General features: G+C 37.5%; 1 protein-coding gene and 1 long non-coding RNA gene across 2 annotated transcripts; one reads left to right on the top strand and one right to left on the bottom strand.

Annotated features, from left to right (window-relative positions):
* Positions 1-303: 303 nt before the first annotated feature.
* On the bottom strand, positions 304-7,132 carry LOC117292137. Its single transcript, XR_004519261.1, has 5 exons — positions 7,037-7,132; positions 3,426-3,528; positions 1,994-2,067; positions 1,482-1,599; positions 304-712 (listed from the first exon to the last, which is right to left on the bottom strand). It is a non-coding gene; the product is annotated as an uncharacterized LOC117292137 (long non-coding RNA).
* Positions 7,133-7,890: 758 nt separating this feature from the next.
* On the top strand, positions 7,891-16,077 carry LOC117293090 (diphthine methyltransferase-like). The gene is made up of 10 exons (XM_033775306.1): positions 7,891-7,942; positions 8,766-8,968; positions 9,525-9,646; positions 10,137-10,224; positions 10,868-10,968; positions 12,655-12,818; positions 13,131-13,203; positions 13,517-13,582; positions 14,121-14,293; positions 14,997-16,077. The coding sequence occupies exons 2-10, from the start codon at positions 8,768-8,770 to the stop codon at positions 15,641-15,643; spliced, it is 1,635 nt and encodes a 544-aa protein (XP_033631197.1). The 5' UTR covers positions 7,891-7,942; positions 8,766-8,767; the 3' UTR covers positions 15,644-16,077.
* Positions 16,078-17,489: the final 1,412 nt, after the last annotated feature.

Here is a 17,489-nt window from a genome sequence, read left to right on the forward strand (position 1 = left end):
CAAGGAAAGTATGAATGATTCACCATGGGTAAATATAGGTAGATCACCACACAAGGAAAGTATGAATGATTCACCATGGGTAAATATAGGTAGATCACCACACAAGGAAAGTTTGAATGATTCACCATGGGTAAATATAGGCAGATCACCACACAAATGAATGATTCACCATGGGTAAATATAGGTAGATCACCACACAAGGAAAGTATGAATGATTCACCATGGGTAAATATAGGTAGATCACCACACAAGGAAAGTATGAATAATTCACCATTGGTAAATATAGGTAGATCACCACACAAGGAAAGTATGAATGATTCACCATACAACAAAAATATAGATAGATCACCACACAAGAAAAGTATGAACGATTCAACATGGGTAAATATACGTAGATCACCACACAAGGAAAGTATGAATGATTCACCATGGGTAAATAAACATGTAGGTAGATCACCACACAAGGGAAGTATGAATGATTCACCACACTCAGGATGTGCACATTTCAATCTTGCAGACAATGATGCTCTTTCAAGAAAAGCCTTCATTATCTTGGTGGTATTATATTAAACCTTCAGATCCATCCCAGATACAAGTAGTTATAAATTCAAAGCTACAAAGACTAAATTACTGTTGACCAACACTGCATCTCCACTGGTAATGGACTGGAATGTGAGTGGAGATCCGACACTCTCTGTCTCAATAAGTTGGTCTGTAGAGGATGAAAGAAAGGAAAGAGAAATAATATTAAAACAGTTCAGAAAACCTTTAAAGACACTGGACACTTTTGGTAATGGTTAAAGACCAGTTCTCTCACTTGGTGTATCTCAACATATGCATGAAATAACAAACCTGTGAAAATTTGAGCTCAATCGGTCATCAAAGTTGCAAAATAATAGTGAAAGAAAAAACAACCTTGTCACACGAAATTGTGTGCTTTCTGATGCTTGATTTTGAGATCTCAAATTTTAAATCTGAGGTCTCGAAATCAAATTCATGCAAAATTACTTCTTTCTCGAAACTACTCCACTTCAGAGGGAGCCGTTTCTCACAATGTTTCAACAGGTAATGAGCTGCTTATTTTCCGGGATGTGATAGAATGTTGAAAAAAACAAAAAAAACTTTGCGGACAAAGCATGAAAGCTGCAAGCGCCAAGCCCACATACCCGGTACATTTATTTATCTTTGGTTTGAAAGACCCGCAATCTGAGGTGTGCAAATAGTTTTATCTTCGGACTACCATATATGTATTAATACTCTTAGTAACTTACACTGAACATACTTGTATGCAATAGTAATAAGGTAAGTGATTACCAACCCCCACCATTCTTGCCCCCCGCCCCCACCCACCAATTAAAGTCTTGACATGGCCAATGTACTGCAAAAGTTGTAACTACCAAGGAAAAGTGATATTGATAACAAATAATTAATGATGAAAACTTATATGATTTAACTACTCAGTATTCAAGATTCTCCCTTACATTGATAAAGTTGAGAGCAGTTCATTTACCGGACACACTATTTGGAGCTTCAACTACAGGTCTCAGCATCTACTCATCAATTGATGGCTGGATATCTTCAGAGATGACAACCCTCACACTATCATGCAAACAAAGAACAACATAATAAATGGTTAGCTTTAAAATATTAACAAGTCATGAAAAACGAGAGAAGCTTAGAATCTACCCTTTTCCCTTTTTATTTAATTATTTGTCACAATTGCTGTTTAATCAATATCAGGTTTTGTTTTCCCCTCATTGCAACGTTCGTACACTCAGTTAGGACTTTGCCTCACAGGTGATGGGATTTAGACAAGCCCCGCCCCCCCCCCCCAAAAAAAAACCCAACTAAATTTCTAAGCCACTAACTTGCCCCCCCCCCTCCAAGCCTTTACAGTCTGACAAAGCCATTCACAGGAAAATGATAATAGATAACAAACCCTTTTATAAACTGACATTAAATGTTCTAAAGTTCAGGAGTTTCTCTTACCTACCATATAGAAGAGAGCAGTTCATTTTAATACCAGACACACAATGTTTGAAGCTCATCAACTGCAGGTCTCAGCATCTACGCAAACAAATAACAATAGTTAGCTTGTAAAATGTTATCGAGTAATGAAACACAAATGTAGTTTGGGATAACCCTTTTCCCTTTCTTTTTAAGAAACTAGACACTATTGGTAATTGTCAAAGACCAGTGTTCTCACTTGGTGTATCTAAACATATGAATAAAATAAAAACTGTGAAAATTTGAGCTCAATTGGTAGTGGAAGTTGAAGAGTGGAATATAATATTGAAAGAAAAAACACCCTTGTCACTCGAAGTTGTTTGCTTTCAGACGCTTGATTTCGAGACCTCAAAATCTAATTCTGAGGTCTCGAAATCAAATTCTTGGAAAATTACTTCTTTCTCGAAAACCAGAGGGGGTCTTTTCTCACAATGTTTTATACTTTCAACAGCTCCTCATAACTCGTTACCAAGTAAGGTTTGATGCTTATAATTATTTTGAGTAATTATCATTAGTGTCCACTGCCTTTAACTATTGGTCAAATTGTTGAACCAATATTGGGTGTTGTTTTTCCTTCAGAATAACTTGTATGTTTTCCTTCTTTTCCCCAACAGGGCTTGGTAAACAAGGAAAGGTGATGGGATTCTGCATGGTATTTGGCACACAGTCAGAGCATGTTTTGTGAAAGATTCTGGCTACAGGGCCATTGCAGATCAGTCATTTGATAAAAAAAATGTGAACTATAACAGTGGCAATATAACCAGATATTGTCAATGAGCACTCTTAGAAGTACTGATCCACTCTCATCTGTGCACTTTGTCTCATTTGGGGGCTTGAGGTGAAACTCAGCCAAGACCTTTAATTGGTAACAAGTACTTAATTCTGCATTCATCATTTTGCAACTTTGCAAAATGATGTTACATGTACGTATGCATTTTCAACTTTTGCAGCACCGCTGCTCCCACTTTAAATTATATTCTCACTATTGGATACAGTGGACACTATTGGTTAGTACTCAAAATATTTGTTAGCATAAAACCTTACTTGGTAAGTGTATTGGGGAGAGGTTGTGAGAAACGGCTCCTTCTGAAGGGGAGTAGTTTTTGAGAAAGAAGTAATTTTCCACGAATCTGATTTTGAGACCTCAGATTTAGAATTTGAGGTCTCGAAATCAACCATCTGAACGCACACAACTTCGTGTGACAAGGGTGTTTTTCGTTCATTTTTATCTTGCAACTTTGATGACCAATTGAGCTCAAACATTCACAGGTCTGGTATTTTATGCATATTTTGGGATAAAGCTAGTAAGAAGACTGGTCTTTGACAATTACCAATAGTGTCCAGTGTCTTTAAATAAAACTGTACAATATCTATCTTGAGACATCTCAACCAAAAATGGTTTCTCGTAATCAATTTACCTGTTGATGGAGAACACACCCTTGACTCTTGATCCAAGGCAGCATACATTGCTTTGGGGGAGTAGACTTCATCTGTCCAATGGCATATTTCTGTAGCTACAGCCTAAATGCAAACAAAATATAAACAATGTTGTGTGAGAAGGGTGTATTGTTTTCATTCAATTGCAGCAATAATTTGAAAAAACATAAGGGGGAGCCATGTGCAGTTATTGCTCTATATTTTGTTGTTACTAACAATATTCATAAAAAAGAGGATCCTGTTGTTCAATTTTCTCTTTGTTTGTGTCAACGGACACATTCAGCTGGATCATTTATCAATTATCACCAAATTTTTAATTTGTTTGGCGTCCCACTTTATATTTTTTTTTGTTATGATGAAAATGCATTAGACCAAAATTGGATAACTTTAGGTATGGCGCTACCACTTTTTAACTCATTTTCACAAAAAGGGATTTCTTTTTGAGGTAAATTAGATACTATTATTTCATATCGAATGAAAAAGTGGTGGCGCCATACAGAAACTTTCCCTAAAATTGTTCATGATAAATTTCCCCAAAACAATCACTGTCCTAGAGACACTTAAAGTCACCTGGAAGTGGTATTTGGTCAATGACTCTTTAGCCAGCAGTTGTCTTCATTTTATTAAAAATTTTGTTTATGAAATTTTAAAAATTACCATGGTAATTTGCAAAAAATAGAGTAATTTTGTTAATTCTCTGTTTATTATGACGCAAATTGTAACCCCTTTTTTCATTTTGGAAGGTTAAAATAAACATTGCCAAATAATGTCTTCAAATTCCGCACGAAAAACTTTGTATTATTTTAATTTTATTTTTTATAATTTGTTTGTCTATCTTATTAAACAAACAGTTATAAAAGTCAAGTTTAAAACATGTATGTAACCTCGAACAATGGAATGAAGATGAAAAAGGCCATCAGAACGTAATTTATGTGAACCCTCTCTGATTCTGAATGATTAAACCCAATAATAAATCCCGGGCGAATGTCGCCGCCAGTTGTTCTTATTCGGTCTATTTTTTTTGTGTATCAGCGAATTGCGCAATCTTTCAAAGACTGGTGTCCACACTCACGCAGCAACACTTGCTGATAAGCCATTTTTAAGTCAGGGGACATGACCATTGAAATGGCGCAGACACGGTGTGTCGGATAGTCTTGGTGGGATCCGGAAATCAGAGAAACAGTGCGCCCGCTACGTTCATTCATCACAAGCATGTACAGTTTTGCCGTGCGTGCATAGATCGGAACGCTGGCTGTGTGTGACCGCGCAACACCAATGGTCTTAGAACCAAGACTATGTGTCTGAGTGCGCAGAGTGCCGCGCTGTGTTCAACCATCGACCCGATTTTGATGGGGTTTTTTGAAGAACCTTCTCTATAAATTTGCTTTGCGCTTGTTTGCGATAGTTAATAAAACAATAACAAGTGCATAGACACCCAGTTCAGAGTATAATCTTTTGAATAGAGTTCCGTCAAAGAACTGTAATGACCTATAAATATGACATTTTGAAGCATTTTCAGGAGAAAAATCGACATACTATGTCCGTATTTCATGTGTTCGAAAAACTGGGCAAAAATTCCATTTTTATTTATGTGAATTGTTTCAAAATAGTACCATTGGAAAGCTGACACAAATCTACATCATGTACTTTGGTTTCTCACATTATCTCGAAAGAAAGAGCACCTCCAGTATTCTTGAAAATATACTTCTTCTGGCAGTCGACAATCAGAAATTTAGACGCGTCAATATCTGGTCCCCAAAAGTAAACTTAATTTTTCACAATTTTACTGCAGCTTTTTCCAAGATATTTTGTTTTCTATGGATTTATTTATCTTTATTCTTCTTGAAAACTTAATCCTTGTTTGATTTGGACAAGGTTAACGTTATCAATTGGCGAGTTATTCACAGCTACTTTTCACACACAAACAGATACTGCCATTTTGATAGTTGCGATAACGTAACCCTCCTGCCGACGGCGTAGCCGGAGGGTTACGAGTCACTCCCATTCGATGCAGGGCGAAATATTTTAGTCAACTGATTTGCTCATTTTTTACCACTTTAAAAAATAATGACACAAATTTTATGAACACGAACTTAATCCTCAAAGTCTAATGAATAACATTCAAAAACACAATTGCGAATATATTTTGAAAAAAAAAGGACAAAAACTTACCAGATTCCGGGAGCGAAACAGTCACAAATTTCCCAGGTTCTATTTTTGAACCTGTCGCTGGTTACCATGCGCTGACCCCAAGCGTTGAGCCAAACCGCAGGTACCAGCCAATTGAATTGACTACATGTGGACCGAGCCGCAGCCGAGTTTGACTAAACCATTCTGTAAAAGGGGTGTTACAAGGGGTGCTGCAGTGCGGCAGTGCTTTAAGTGAGTGAACAGCAGGCATAGTAATCGGACAGCGCACACGCACTGTCGCGCTGCCTTATAACACCCCTTTTACAGAATGGTTTAGTCCAACTGCAATGAACATCGGGAAGTCACAAAATGGCGAAGCGACAGGTTCAAAATAGAACCTGGGAAATTTGTGACTGTTTCGCTCCGGGATCTGGTAAGTTTTTGTACTTTATTTCAAAATACTTTCTCAATGGTGTTTTGAATGTTATTCATTAGATATTGAGGATTAGGGTCGTGTTCATAGAAATTATGTCATGATTTTCGAAAGGGGTAAAAATTGAGCAAATCTGTTGACTAGCTGTCGAAATTGTACGTGTTTGACCATTTCGCCCTGCATCGAATGGGAGTGACTCGTAACCCTCCGGCTCCGCCGTCGGCAGGAGGGTTACGTTATCGCAACTACCATTTTGACAGACTCGCTATCGATGAGATATCCCTTTCTGTAAAAAATAGTGAAAAAGTGGTGGCGCCATACGGAAAGTTATCCGGCATTTTATTATATATGGACTGAGTGTTTACATCGACTCGAGCACAGAGACTAAGAGAGGTAAAAGATTTTCCACAATTTTAGGGACACCTTGAAAACAGGACATCCTAAATAAGAAGGGTCAGATCATCATCAGTCTTTTTAGGAAATGTTTTGGCTTTTCATGCCCGATTGAGATTTAGATTCAGATTTAGATTTTAGATTTTATTGTCCACGTTAAAAAACATAGAAATGACATCCACTGGCCAAACACAAAGTACACACAGTCAATATCAACTTACATTACAATAAAAAAGAGAAGTAAATACAAAGCAACAAAAGACCCGCACACTAAAAAAAGGGCACCAGCCAAAACAACGCCAACCGGTCACATGGGATAGACAACAATAGTTAAGTTAGTATCAATCATGGAGGTCAGGAGGTCGTGCGTACATAGACCTTTTCGCAAATACCGGGGCGCGCGCGTAAAGCTTGGAATTAGGTGCATTGTGGTCTAGCTGGTATCCAAATTTGATCCATATATATCCCACAATGCACCTCATTCAACAGTCTGCGCTTGCGCATTGGTATTTGCGATAAGGTCTATGAAAGCTTGTGATGTGCCGAATACGACGAGCCCCCACATTTCAAGTGAAAATCTTTTTAAAAACCATCATTATCACAATCACTGGGTTCCCAATCAAATATGTAACTCACCATCACGCATTTGAGGCAGTTGAGTCATTATAAATGCTGTATAAACTTCAGTTCCTTACTCTATGGTTTGTTGGACACTAGGCACTAGCCTCAAACGTGTTGACCGTCCATTTTGTCACGTGGTCGTCATCATCCAATTCCAAGCTTTTTTTTTAAGAAACTACAAATTTGTTGCAGACAGTCATTTTCATTGGTCACTTCATGGAGCAATATGTCACTTTGAGTCATCCAGTTTCGGTTTTGTTTTTTATCAGAAGACAACACCCCAACAAAAATAACTAATTTGTTTAATTATGTTCATAAAAATATGACAAAACATGGTCTGAAAATTGCTTTAGAAACACTGACATGTGTAGCACGTGATCATGTAACTCCCGGGCTGCGATACTAATTTGCATAATAACACAAAGTCCCACTTATTGGGCAAAATTATCATACATTTTTCTCGGTTTTTAATCCCAAAAACTACATACCTTTTAGACAGAATTGGTCTCTTATCACTTTTTCAAAACCACTGATTATGTATCATATCGCACAGTGAAAAGCGAAAGTCAACTTATTTAGAACTTTAAATTTTAGTTGAAACTATTTATTTAATAGGGGTGATCTATAAAAACAATGCAAGGAGCACATTATGGTTTAATTATTAGTCAGTGTTTATACGAAGTAAAATTGCAATAGAATAGAACACTATCTCTGTAAGAGAATGAAAAAAACTAACGAATTTAATCAGAGGTAGAAAACAAAGGTACAGAGAAGTTAAAATTAACCACTCACCTACCTTCTAATAAATCAATCTTACAAGCTGTATTAATTCATCAACTCTTGAGGGCGGTATTACAATCGACCGTAAACGCATGTGCTGCATGTTATAAATATCAACAAACATTGTAGTACAGTAGTAAGGTAAGAAATCAACCATGAATCCATGATCAAGTAAATTATTGATCAAGAATAACTGGTTAGCTCCAATTGTAGATGAACCTTGGAAAAGTTTCCGTATGGCGCCACCACTTTTTCATTCGAAATAAAATAATATAGTATCTAATTTACCTGATTGATATATCCCTTTTTGTAAAAATTAGTGAAAAAGGGGTGGCGCCATACGGAAAGTTATCCTGAACCTTTACTATTATTTTTTTGTTAAATCGTGTTCGTACTGCTTCTGGTTGTTGCTTGTTTTGTTTGACTTTGATCGAAGGGTTTTCCCATAGACTATTATATAGTATAGTTTAGTAAAGTAAGTCATCAGGTCATTAATCAAAATTATTTTTACCATCATTCATTACAACTACAAATACATCTTGGGTCTTGAGTAGTTTAATCCCTAACAGCTCCGAATGTTGTAAAGATGAGTTGAACGATTGAAACCACCAGATGCGATAGACACAGGGGACTGGGGCCCTAGATTCCTTTTTTTCGAAATTTTGACATTATCGGTCATCTAGCCCGAGCCCTAACCCTAGTCCTAGATTACTGATAATGTCAAAGTTTTGAAACAAGGAATCTAGGGGGGAAAAACCCTGTGTTCTCGATGTCAAGTCCTGAACAAAAAATGGGGCTTGACACTGATTGCTTCATAATTCATAAATAATAATAATATCAAAGTACTATATAGCGCATGTATCTACCAACAAGGTACTCAAGGCGCATTAATATACGTTTATACAGAAAGAGAGGTAATTGAAAGTTATGAAAAAATATAGATTCTGTTTCTATTTTTCTCTAGAAATGGCACTCAAAGGAGACTTGGGTACAGCATCAACAACTCAGTTAGTCACTGTGGACACAGACTACAGTGCTGACTCAGTTGAGTTCTGTCCTATAGCTGGGTATGAGAATCTACTGGCTAGTGGTACATACCAACTGGTAAAAGGAAATGAGTCGTCACTTAGTCATGATGCAGAGAAGAGTAAAGATGAAGAAAGAGAGGTACATAGAATAGATCAAGAAACCCTTAAGTGAACACAATCATAAGGTTGAAATAGCTAGATGGCCAAGAGGCTTACCAGCAAACTTATGAACTTTCCGGTTTGTCTTAGCTTGCATGGCAGCAAGGTGATTACGAAATAGCTTTCTGCTAAGCATGCACATGATTGTATGCTTTGGGTCATTGGGATACCCCATGATTGTTCAAATCTTCTAGTGAATGTTTCATTTCAAGAGTTGGTATTACTTTTTAGATACTGCTGAAAATCTGGGGGGGGGGGCAAAAGTCAACAAAGGAAGAGACAAATGCAATTGGAATACACAATGTGAGAAACATTACTGTCAGATAACGCTTCTAAGATTCAAACTTTGGGGTATAAAAAGCGATATTTTGTTTCCATTAAATCGCAGTAAATGTACTTCGAAGTTTATACTTTCGAAAGCTGCTGTTACTGTTATTGTTATTGCCATAAATTTTCAGAGTCATTATCAAACGTATAATTAAATACAATATGTAATTGTTTTCTTTATTTTTTTTTCTGTACTAATTTTCCCCCAGGGTGACAAGCCTCACTGTCGAGTTGGTCAGCTACGACTTTACCGTGTAGACTGCAAGAAAGACCAAAATAATTTGGTGGAATTGCAAAGGATTGAAATGGCAGCAATATTGGATATGAAATGGTAAGAAAAGAAAACAAAAGGTCTGTTTCAAAAGGGTTTCAAATTGGGCTCCGTCTTGAAAGCACATGTTTTAAAAATAACTGACTAACTAACGTTACATTTTCTAAAGGGCATTTGGTATAACAAAAGATGTCAGTAAATCATGATGGGGCGCGTGCCGTGGCTGAGCTGTGATTACCACCGGAAGACCACCCGGTCTTGGCACTTGATGCCAGAAATGTTAATATAATTGCCGTGTCATTCAGGTGGGATGTTGATTTGTATGTCCAATGTACTAGGACTGATAGTGCACACAAAAGAACCCGAATGCTTATCATGGAAGAGTAAGGGTCACTACGCTAGCACCCTTGTACTGTACTTGTCTACAGGTTTCCTAAAGCTTGCGAGCTACAGTGATTAAGTTTAATTATGAGGCATCCTTGATTTTATTACCAGAAATATACAACGATAATTATGATTTTATTGGACATGTTATTATTTAATTTTGCAGGTGTCATTATCCTGTTTCTGAGAAACCCTATCTAGGCATCGTGAACGCTAGCGGAGAACTCCAACTACTGGCAAACAGCTCACCAGAGGTGACTAATCTACTGTATTTATCCAGGCCTGGAATTGCATGGAGGCTGTGGCCTCTCTTGCACCTGGGCCAAATTTCATAAAGCCTGTAGGCACACAATTTTGCTTAGCATGAACTTTATTCCTTGTTAAAAAAAAGGATTACCAACCAAATTTCCATTTGTTGCATATTGCTTGTTACTGGTACCGTATTTAATGTTGCTTGCTTATCCTGAAAATCACGTGGAAATTGGTTGGTAATCCTGTTTTTATCAAGAAAGAAATTTCATGCTAAGCACATTTTGGTGCTTACAGGCTTTATGAAACTGGGCCCTTGGTGCCCCTTCCAATATTTCCCATATTTGGCAAAATGAAAACAGGCTTGCCCTCTCAAAGGTGAAATTCATGGTGGTTATTTGTGTGACGTGACACTGCTCTAGAATTGCAAAGGTCTTAGGTTTGAGTCCCGCCCGAGTAATAATATACCTGTGATTTTTTTCACAGAACTCAGGAAAGTACCAAGTGTACAGTGTCAACACACATAAGTGTATAATATGGGTGAAACCAAAAAGAATATTCTTTATCCCGATGCAAATTTATTGTCTATTGAATAATTGTTCTTTTTGTTTCATATACTTCTGCACATTGTCCTCTTTTGTTTCCAAGACATGCCAGTCTACGTTACAGGCAATGGTCTCCCATAGGATCTGTGAGGAAGAGGATTGTCTTGCATTATCATTGGATTGGAATACAGGAAAATATCAGTGGTAAGTATGGAGGCCTTCAAAGTTAAAGGTGATAGATTGGTTAATACTCCAAAATTTAGTTACCATAAAAACTGTTAGAAGCGCTGCAGCTGTTGCTTGTATAGAAACTATTTGGAGAAAGTTTTCCCTTGTAAGTAATTTGGTTTGGATAATTTTTCATCCTAAAACATTTGAATCTTTGAAATGTTCATGCATGAGTTGTTTCTTGGATTTCTTGAAATGGGTGTCCGTTTGTAAATGCTGTTGCCAGAGATGCATTTGGTTTGGAAAATTATTGAAAATTATTAATTTTGGTTTTTACCCATACACCGATGTGTGTTAGCACTGTATACTTATATCCCCGATGCAAATTTAACATCTATTAAACTGCTCACAAAAAGTAAGGAAACTTTTTTCAATCCAGTATATTTGTTATTATTTATTACTCTCTTTGTATATGGTATATATCAATGCAAAGCTGAACTGGTCCTCTTTAAAATGATACCACATTTGCAATGATTACATGTTGCTAAACTTGGCTACATGTATAACAATGAGGCAAAGTCACAAATCAAATGTGCCAAAATTACCGTTGTCTGTGAATGGTCAATAGGTAATGCTCATTAATCAAACCGATCAAGCTTTTCAGAACCATTACACAATGATTTGCACCAGTGACCTCATCGGACACAATTTACCCTCATCTCATGAAAAACACCTTGTTTGATGGGTATTTGCAAGACGATATTCTACAGCCGGATGCATTCCCATACTTGCAGACTTTGGACCAAACTCCATCTTTCAAGATGACAACGCTCGCCCCCATCGAGCCCGACTGGTGACTGACTACCTGAAAAATGTTTGGGTGCACCGGATGGATTGGCCCGCTAACAGTCCAGACCTGAATCCCATGGAACATCTGTGGGACCAGCTTGGCCTCGCTGTCCGCGCCAGAACCACCAACACATCAACTGTGGCTGACCTAACCAGGTTCCTTAATGAAGAATGGAACACCAATTCCTCATCATCAGCGCATCACAAGACTTGTGTGCAGCATGAGAAGAAGGTGCCATGCTGTCATCAACGCCTTCGGATCATCCACTCGTTACTGACTTTTTTGTATCAATAAAGTGTTTTAAGATCAGAAAATTGTCTTGCTTTATACCAAATTTCTTGTCTCAATCAAGTGGATTAAGATCAGTAAGTTGTCTTGCTTGTTTGAATTACACTGTCAATTCATACAGTAACACAAAAATAGTGCTAATTTTGGCACATTTGATTTGTGACTTTGTCTCATTCTCATTAACGTGGTCAAGTCCAGCAACATGTAATCATTGCAACTGTGGTATCATTTTATAGAGGAAGAGTTCAGCTTTGCAATGATACATACCATATACAAAAAGAGTATTAAATAATAACAAATATACCAGATTGAAAAAAGTTTCCTTACTTTTTGTGAGCAGTTTATATTGAAAATTAATTGAATCTGAGAAACAATCCATCCATGCATGTACCATTTCTCAGATTTCTGGGAGTTGGTTTCCGTTTGTGAATGGCCACAGATAGCGTGTTGTGTTTGCGCTGTCATTTTGCTATGTGGATGTGAGCTTTAAATTTTCAGGATACAGGAACCATCCTTCAGTCCTAGATTGCCAGGGTCTACCCATTGTTTTCAGGACTTGTTTATTTCTTTCTTTCAACCTACAGTCAGTATCCATCTATCATCATCAGTGATTCTAAAGGTAGCTTGACTCTCTGTCAGCTTCATGAAGGACCAGACGCTGTCAAGTCTCTCCTCAGATGGCCAGCTCATGGCTTTGAGGCTTGGATTGCGGCATTTGATTACTGGCAACCTAATGTGGTATACTCTGGTTAGTACGGTAACTCCTTTAGTCTGCAGTGGGTTGCTCCTTCTTACAGCCTCGAAGGCTAAACTAGGAGGTTGGTGGTTTCCTCAAGGGAAACCGACTGGATAATTTTTTGGGGGGCAAAATCGAGAGACTGCCAACATAGCGGCCCTGATAGCTCAGATGGTAAAGTGCTGCCACGTACGTTAATCCAGAGGTTTGGGGTTTAAATTCCGCTATTGTTTCTTTGTTCAACCCAAACTTAAAATAAGTTGTACTCGCATGATCTGACTCTTGTAAATGTTTTCTTTGTTTTGTGTTTATGGCAACTCTCAGGGGGTGATGACTGCAGATTTAAGGGATGGGACACCAGGACGTCCTGCTCCAAACCACTCTTTGTAAGTAAAAGGTAAGTCAAAAGATGAACAAAATTAGAACTCATGTGAATTGTTGTATCTTTATATATATATTTCAGCTTTTGTAAAAGACTCCGATCTTCGTGGGGGTCCTTGAAAAATGCTTGTATGCAAAGTAATTTAATTTAACCTCTACCTCATAAAGAAAAATTCAGGATTTGTAATTTAAGAAAAATTTATTAGCTTTAATCTTAAAACTCACTGCTTATAAATCTCATGCTAGTACGCAGCATTCAACATTTAGATTTGTTTAGTGTCACATTGGTTTTTAAAACTTGAAATACTGTTTATATTTTGTTTTGTTAGTCACGTAATGGGTGTATGCAGTCTACACAGTAACCAACACAAGGAACATATATTGGCTTCGGGAAGGTAAGACGATGAAAATAAATAAAAATGGTTTCTGATGGTTGGTCAACTTTACTGGAAAATGGTTCTAAGAGTAGGAGGGTTAATCTGAAGAGGAAGAAGTAGTAGATGTAGTACTTTCCAGAAGCATTCTACTCAGGAGGGATTCAAACCAACAACCTTTTCTCACAGGACTCGGAAAGTACCGAGTATGTGAAGCCCGGTTCATACTTCCCTCGAATGCGAATGTTGACGTGACAAATTCGCACCGAAACTCGCACGGAGTTGAGTTGTGCTCAACTCTCTTGCGAATATCGCAGCAAAAGAGGAGTTGTGATGTCAAATTCACATCAAATTCGCATCGCGGTCACATTCGCAGGAGGTATGAACCCGGCCTTAATGCTTTACACGCATTGGTGGATCTGAACCCCAGACCCTTTTTCACAGAACTCGGGGAAAGTGCTGAGATTTAAAATCTAATAAAAAGAAGTTGGCTGATACATAACTTACTAAACATTCAAGTTGTAGTTTGTATAGTTTACGCTTATCATTGTTCTTGTAGTTACGATGAGTTGGTGTTGCTATGGGATACCAGACATATGAGACAACCAATGACAGAGACTGCAGTAGGTGGAGGGGTGTGGCGCCTAAAATGGCATCCTTACCATGGCAACAAACTCCTGGCCGCCTGTATGCATAATGGATTCCATATACTGGACTGTCAAGTGATTACTGGTAAGAGCATTAAATGTATGTTTTGTGTTGTGGGTGAGCGGATAAGAGCACCAGACTCAAGCTCTGGTGTTTCTGATCAGCAGAGTGTGTGTTTGAGGTAAAAACTGACATCCCTTTGTCCTTCCAATGGGATATTTGGTAGTGCACATGAAAGATCATAGAGCATCAGAGGGGTTAACACCGTCGTTTCTGGTTCACAGCGAACACCCTTGTTGAAAGGTTTCATCTGGTTCACCAGCTACAGTGATTAAATGAAAGGGAAGGTACACAATTGGTAATTACTCAAAACAAATATTAACTTAAAAACTGATTTGGTAACGAGCATTGGAGAGCTGTTGATAATACAAAACATTGTTGGAAACGACTTCCTTTGAAGTAATGTAGTTTTTGAGAAAGAGGTAATTTCTCACTAAAATAATAAAAGACTTCTAGCTAGAAGTCTTTTATTATTATCTGAAAGCACACAAATTCGTCCAACAAGGGTGTTTTTTCTATTGTCATTTTCTCGCAACTTCGGTGACCAATTGAGCCCAATTTTCACAGGCTTGTTATATTATGGTTATGATGCGATACACCAAGTGAGAAGATTGGTCTTTGATAATTACCAAACGTGTACCCTCCCTTTAAGTTCACTAATCTTTGGTTTCATTACCATTAATATCAGCATAGCCTCATAAACTTTCCTCGTTTTCTTCAACCACAGATGGAACTTCTCAACCTATTGTGGCATCCTACATAAAACATGAATCATTGGCATATGGAGTTGACTGGTGTAGACAATCTCAGAAGTCACCCATCTCAGATACAATGGATTCTTCCACTCCGCATTCTGAACCAACAGTGGATTCACAGTCCAGTCAAAACGGGGACGTACCATCAACATTGGAAAGGGGTGTCAGTGGTAACACCCAGGAGCAAGGCTCAGAAGAAACTCGCCATTCTGCATCATCTCAGGAGTCGCCCCTCACAGATACAATGGCTTCTTCCACCGAGCATTCTAATCCAACAGTGGATTCACAGTCCAGTCAAAACACGGCTGTACCATTAACACTGGAAAGGGGTGCCAGCAGTAATACTCAAGGTTCGGAAGAAACTCACCATTCTGTATCATCTCTAACTACTTGTTTCGGTGAGGTCAATCTTTCTGATGATAGTAAGGAGGCTTCACAGAGTCCGACGGCACAGATTGCTTTATCGAGTCCTCTTCACAGCAGCAGTGTCCATGCTGAGAGAGCAGGTGGTGGTGATTGTAGTTCAACCAAAAAAGTTGAGTCTAAATCGGACACCATTGCGTCGTGTTCATTCTATGATCACATGCTGCATCTATGGAATGTAGATTGGGGAATGTAGATTGGAGTACAAGAGTGTGATGGAAATTTCCCTCAATACACATGATAGTTGTATTTAAAAAAGCAATGATAAAAGTGCATTCTGTCCATTACAATACCCCAATGCACTGTACAAGCTTCAAACCTTTTTATAGGGACCATGAATAATTCTTAATTTACTTATTATTATACACAAACAGTGCAAGGCAAAATATGAAAAACCACCAGGAGAAATTCCTGAAAGTCGCATGCATTTAAGCAGATGGGTTTGAACTGAACGCTTGAACAGATTTAGTGAGATCGCATTTGTCCCACTAAAATAGGCTTTTCTGTATTTTTTATTATGAGATATCAGCTAACATCGCAAGGCCACAGATGGCTACTTTAAGGTGAGGGCTACACTTAAAGGAACATTACAGAATTGGTTTTTGCTAACAAAACAGTTTTGGGCAGTGTAAGCACTTTATGTAATACACCATATACATAAACTGACAAACCTGTAGAAGTTTGAGATCGATAGGCCATCTGGGCCACGAGAGAATAGTGAAACACCGATCACAAATTTTACATTGCATCGATGCCAAAATAAAAATTTATAAAACGCTAACTGAGCGATAAACTCCAAACGCAAAGTTAAATTATTTATTTCCCATCAAATTTGACATTTAAGCCAGAAATATTTTAATGGATGTTTTCAACTCTCATCATCATTAGACCGTGTAAGTTTTATGTAAATCTGTAATCTTCGCAATTTGTTTTTCTTCTTACCAATTCTGTAATGTTTCTTTAAACTGATTTGGACTACCACCAGGGGCATGTTCGCACCTACTCCTGGGGTAGAAACAGGGGCACCACCTTTAAAGTCTGAAAAGATGTAGGCATCATCCACTAGGAGTCCGACTCGTAAAGCAACTATCCTCTCACAGCAACTATGGTTAAGTGCCTTGCTCAAGGGCACAAGTACCATGACCAGGATTCAAACCCATACTCCGCTTTCTTATCTTTGATAATGATATGCATAAATATATACAACTTTAAAATTCCATATAATAAATACTTTTTATTTACTTGCTACAAAAACTGGTTATAAACTGCACAAACTCCTCTTACAAGAATTACAATGGTTTGTTTGTAAGCCTTACACATATATATATAAAAAACCAACACATATTTAATAATGTTAATAGGAAATACTATTGATGCGAACAATTTTGATTAAAATGTATTTGTTATTCACATCAGTATTCAATGCCTAATAATGAAGATAGAACATCACTTTTGGAAGCAAGTTTTGTTTAAACTCTGTCATCTTCAAACAATGGAAGGAACCCAACTTCATTGTATTTTACATAAAACTTTTTGTAATCCATTTTGTGTAATACTTTACTCATATTTTGAAGAACTATAACAAAAAACAGCTGAGCAAGTTTTTAAAATGTCCCCCCTTTCTTCATATCAATTATGCTTAGCGTAACTGCTGCAATCCCTGCTCCCATAAGCATAATCTCTTTGCTTATAGTTAGTTACGAGTGTGTACTCACACTTAACCAAATAATCTTTGGTTAGGCCTACCCTTGATAAATGGTTAGCATACATGTAATTGATAAAATAAGCACCTTCTGATTGCAGTGTGATGATATTGAGCATGTTGGATACCTCCCAATGTTGTGAATGTTTTGGTTGTTGTTTACATTGACCACATTTCATGCAAATTTAATTACTTTGAATTAGAACAAAATATTTTGAACTCTACACCCATTGACAACATAACATGCAAATTTAATAACTTTGAATTGGTTGAATTAGATTAGTGTATAAATTTAGAACAGTGTATAATCTCTTCACAATTTTCCTTCGGTTTTCTAAAT

This window comes from Asterias rubens, chromosome 7, assembly GCF_902459465.1.
Source record: "Asterias rubens chromosome 7, eAstRub1.3, whole genome shotgun sequence".
NCBI lineage: Eukaryota > Metazoa > Echinodermata > Asteroidea > Forcipulatida > Asteriidae > Asterias > Asterias rubens.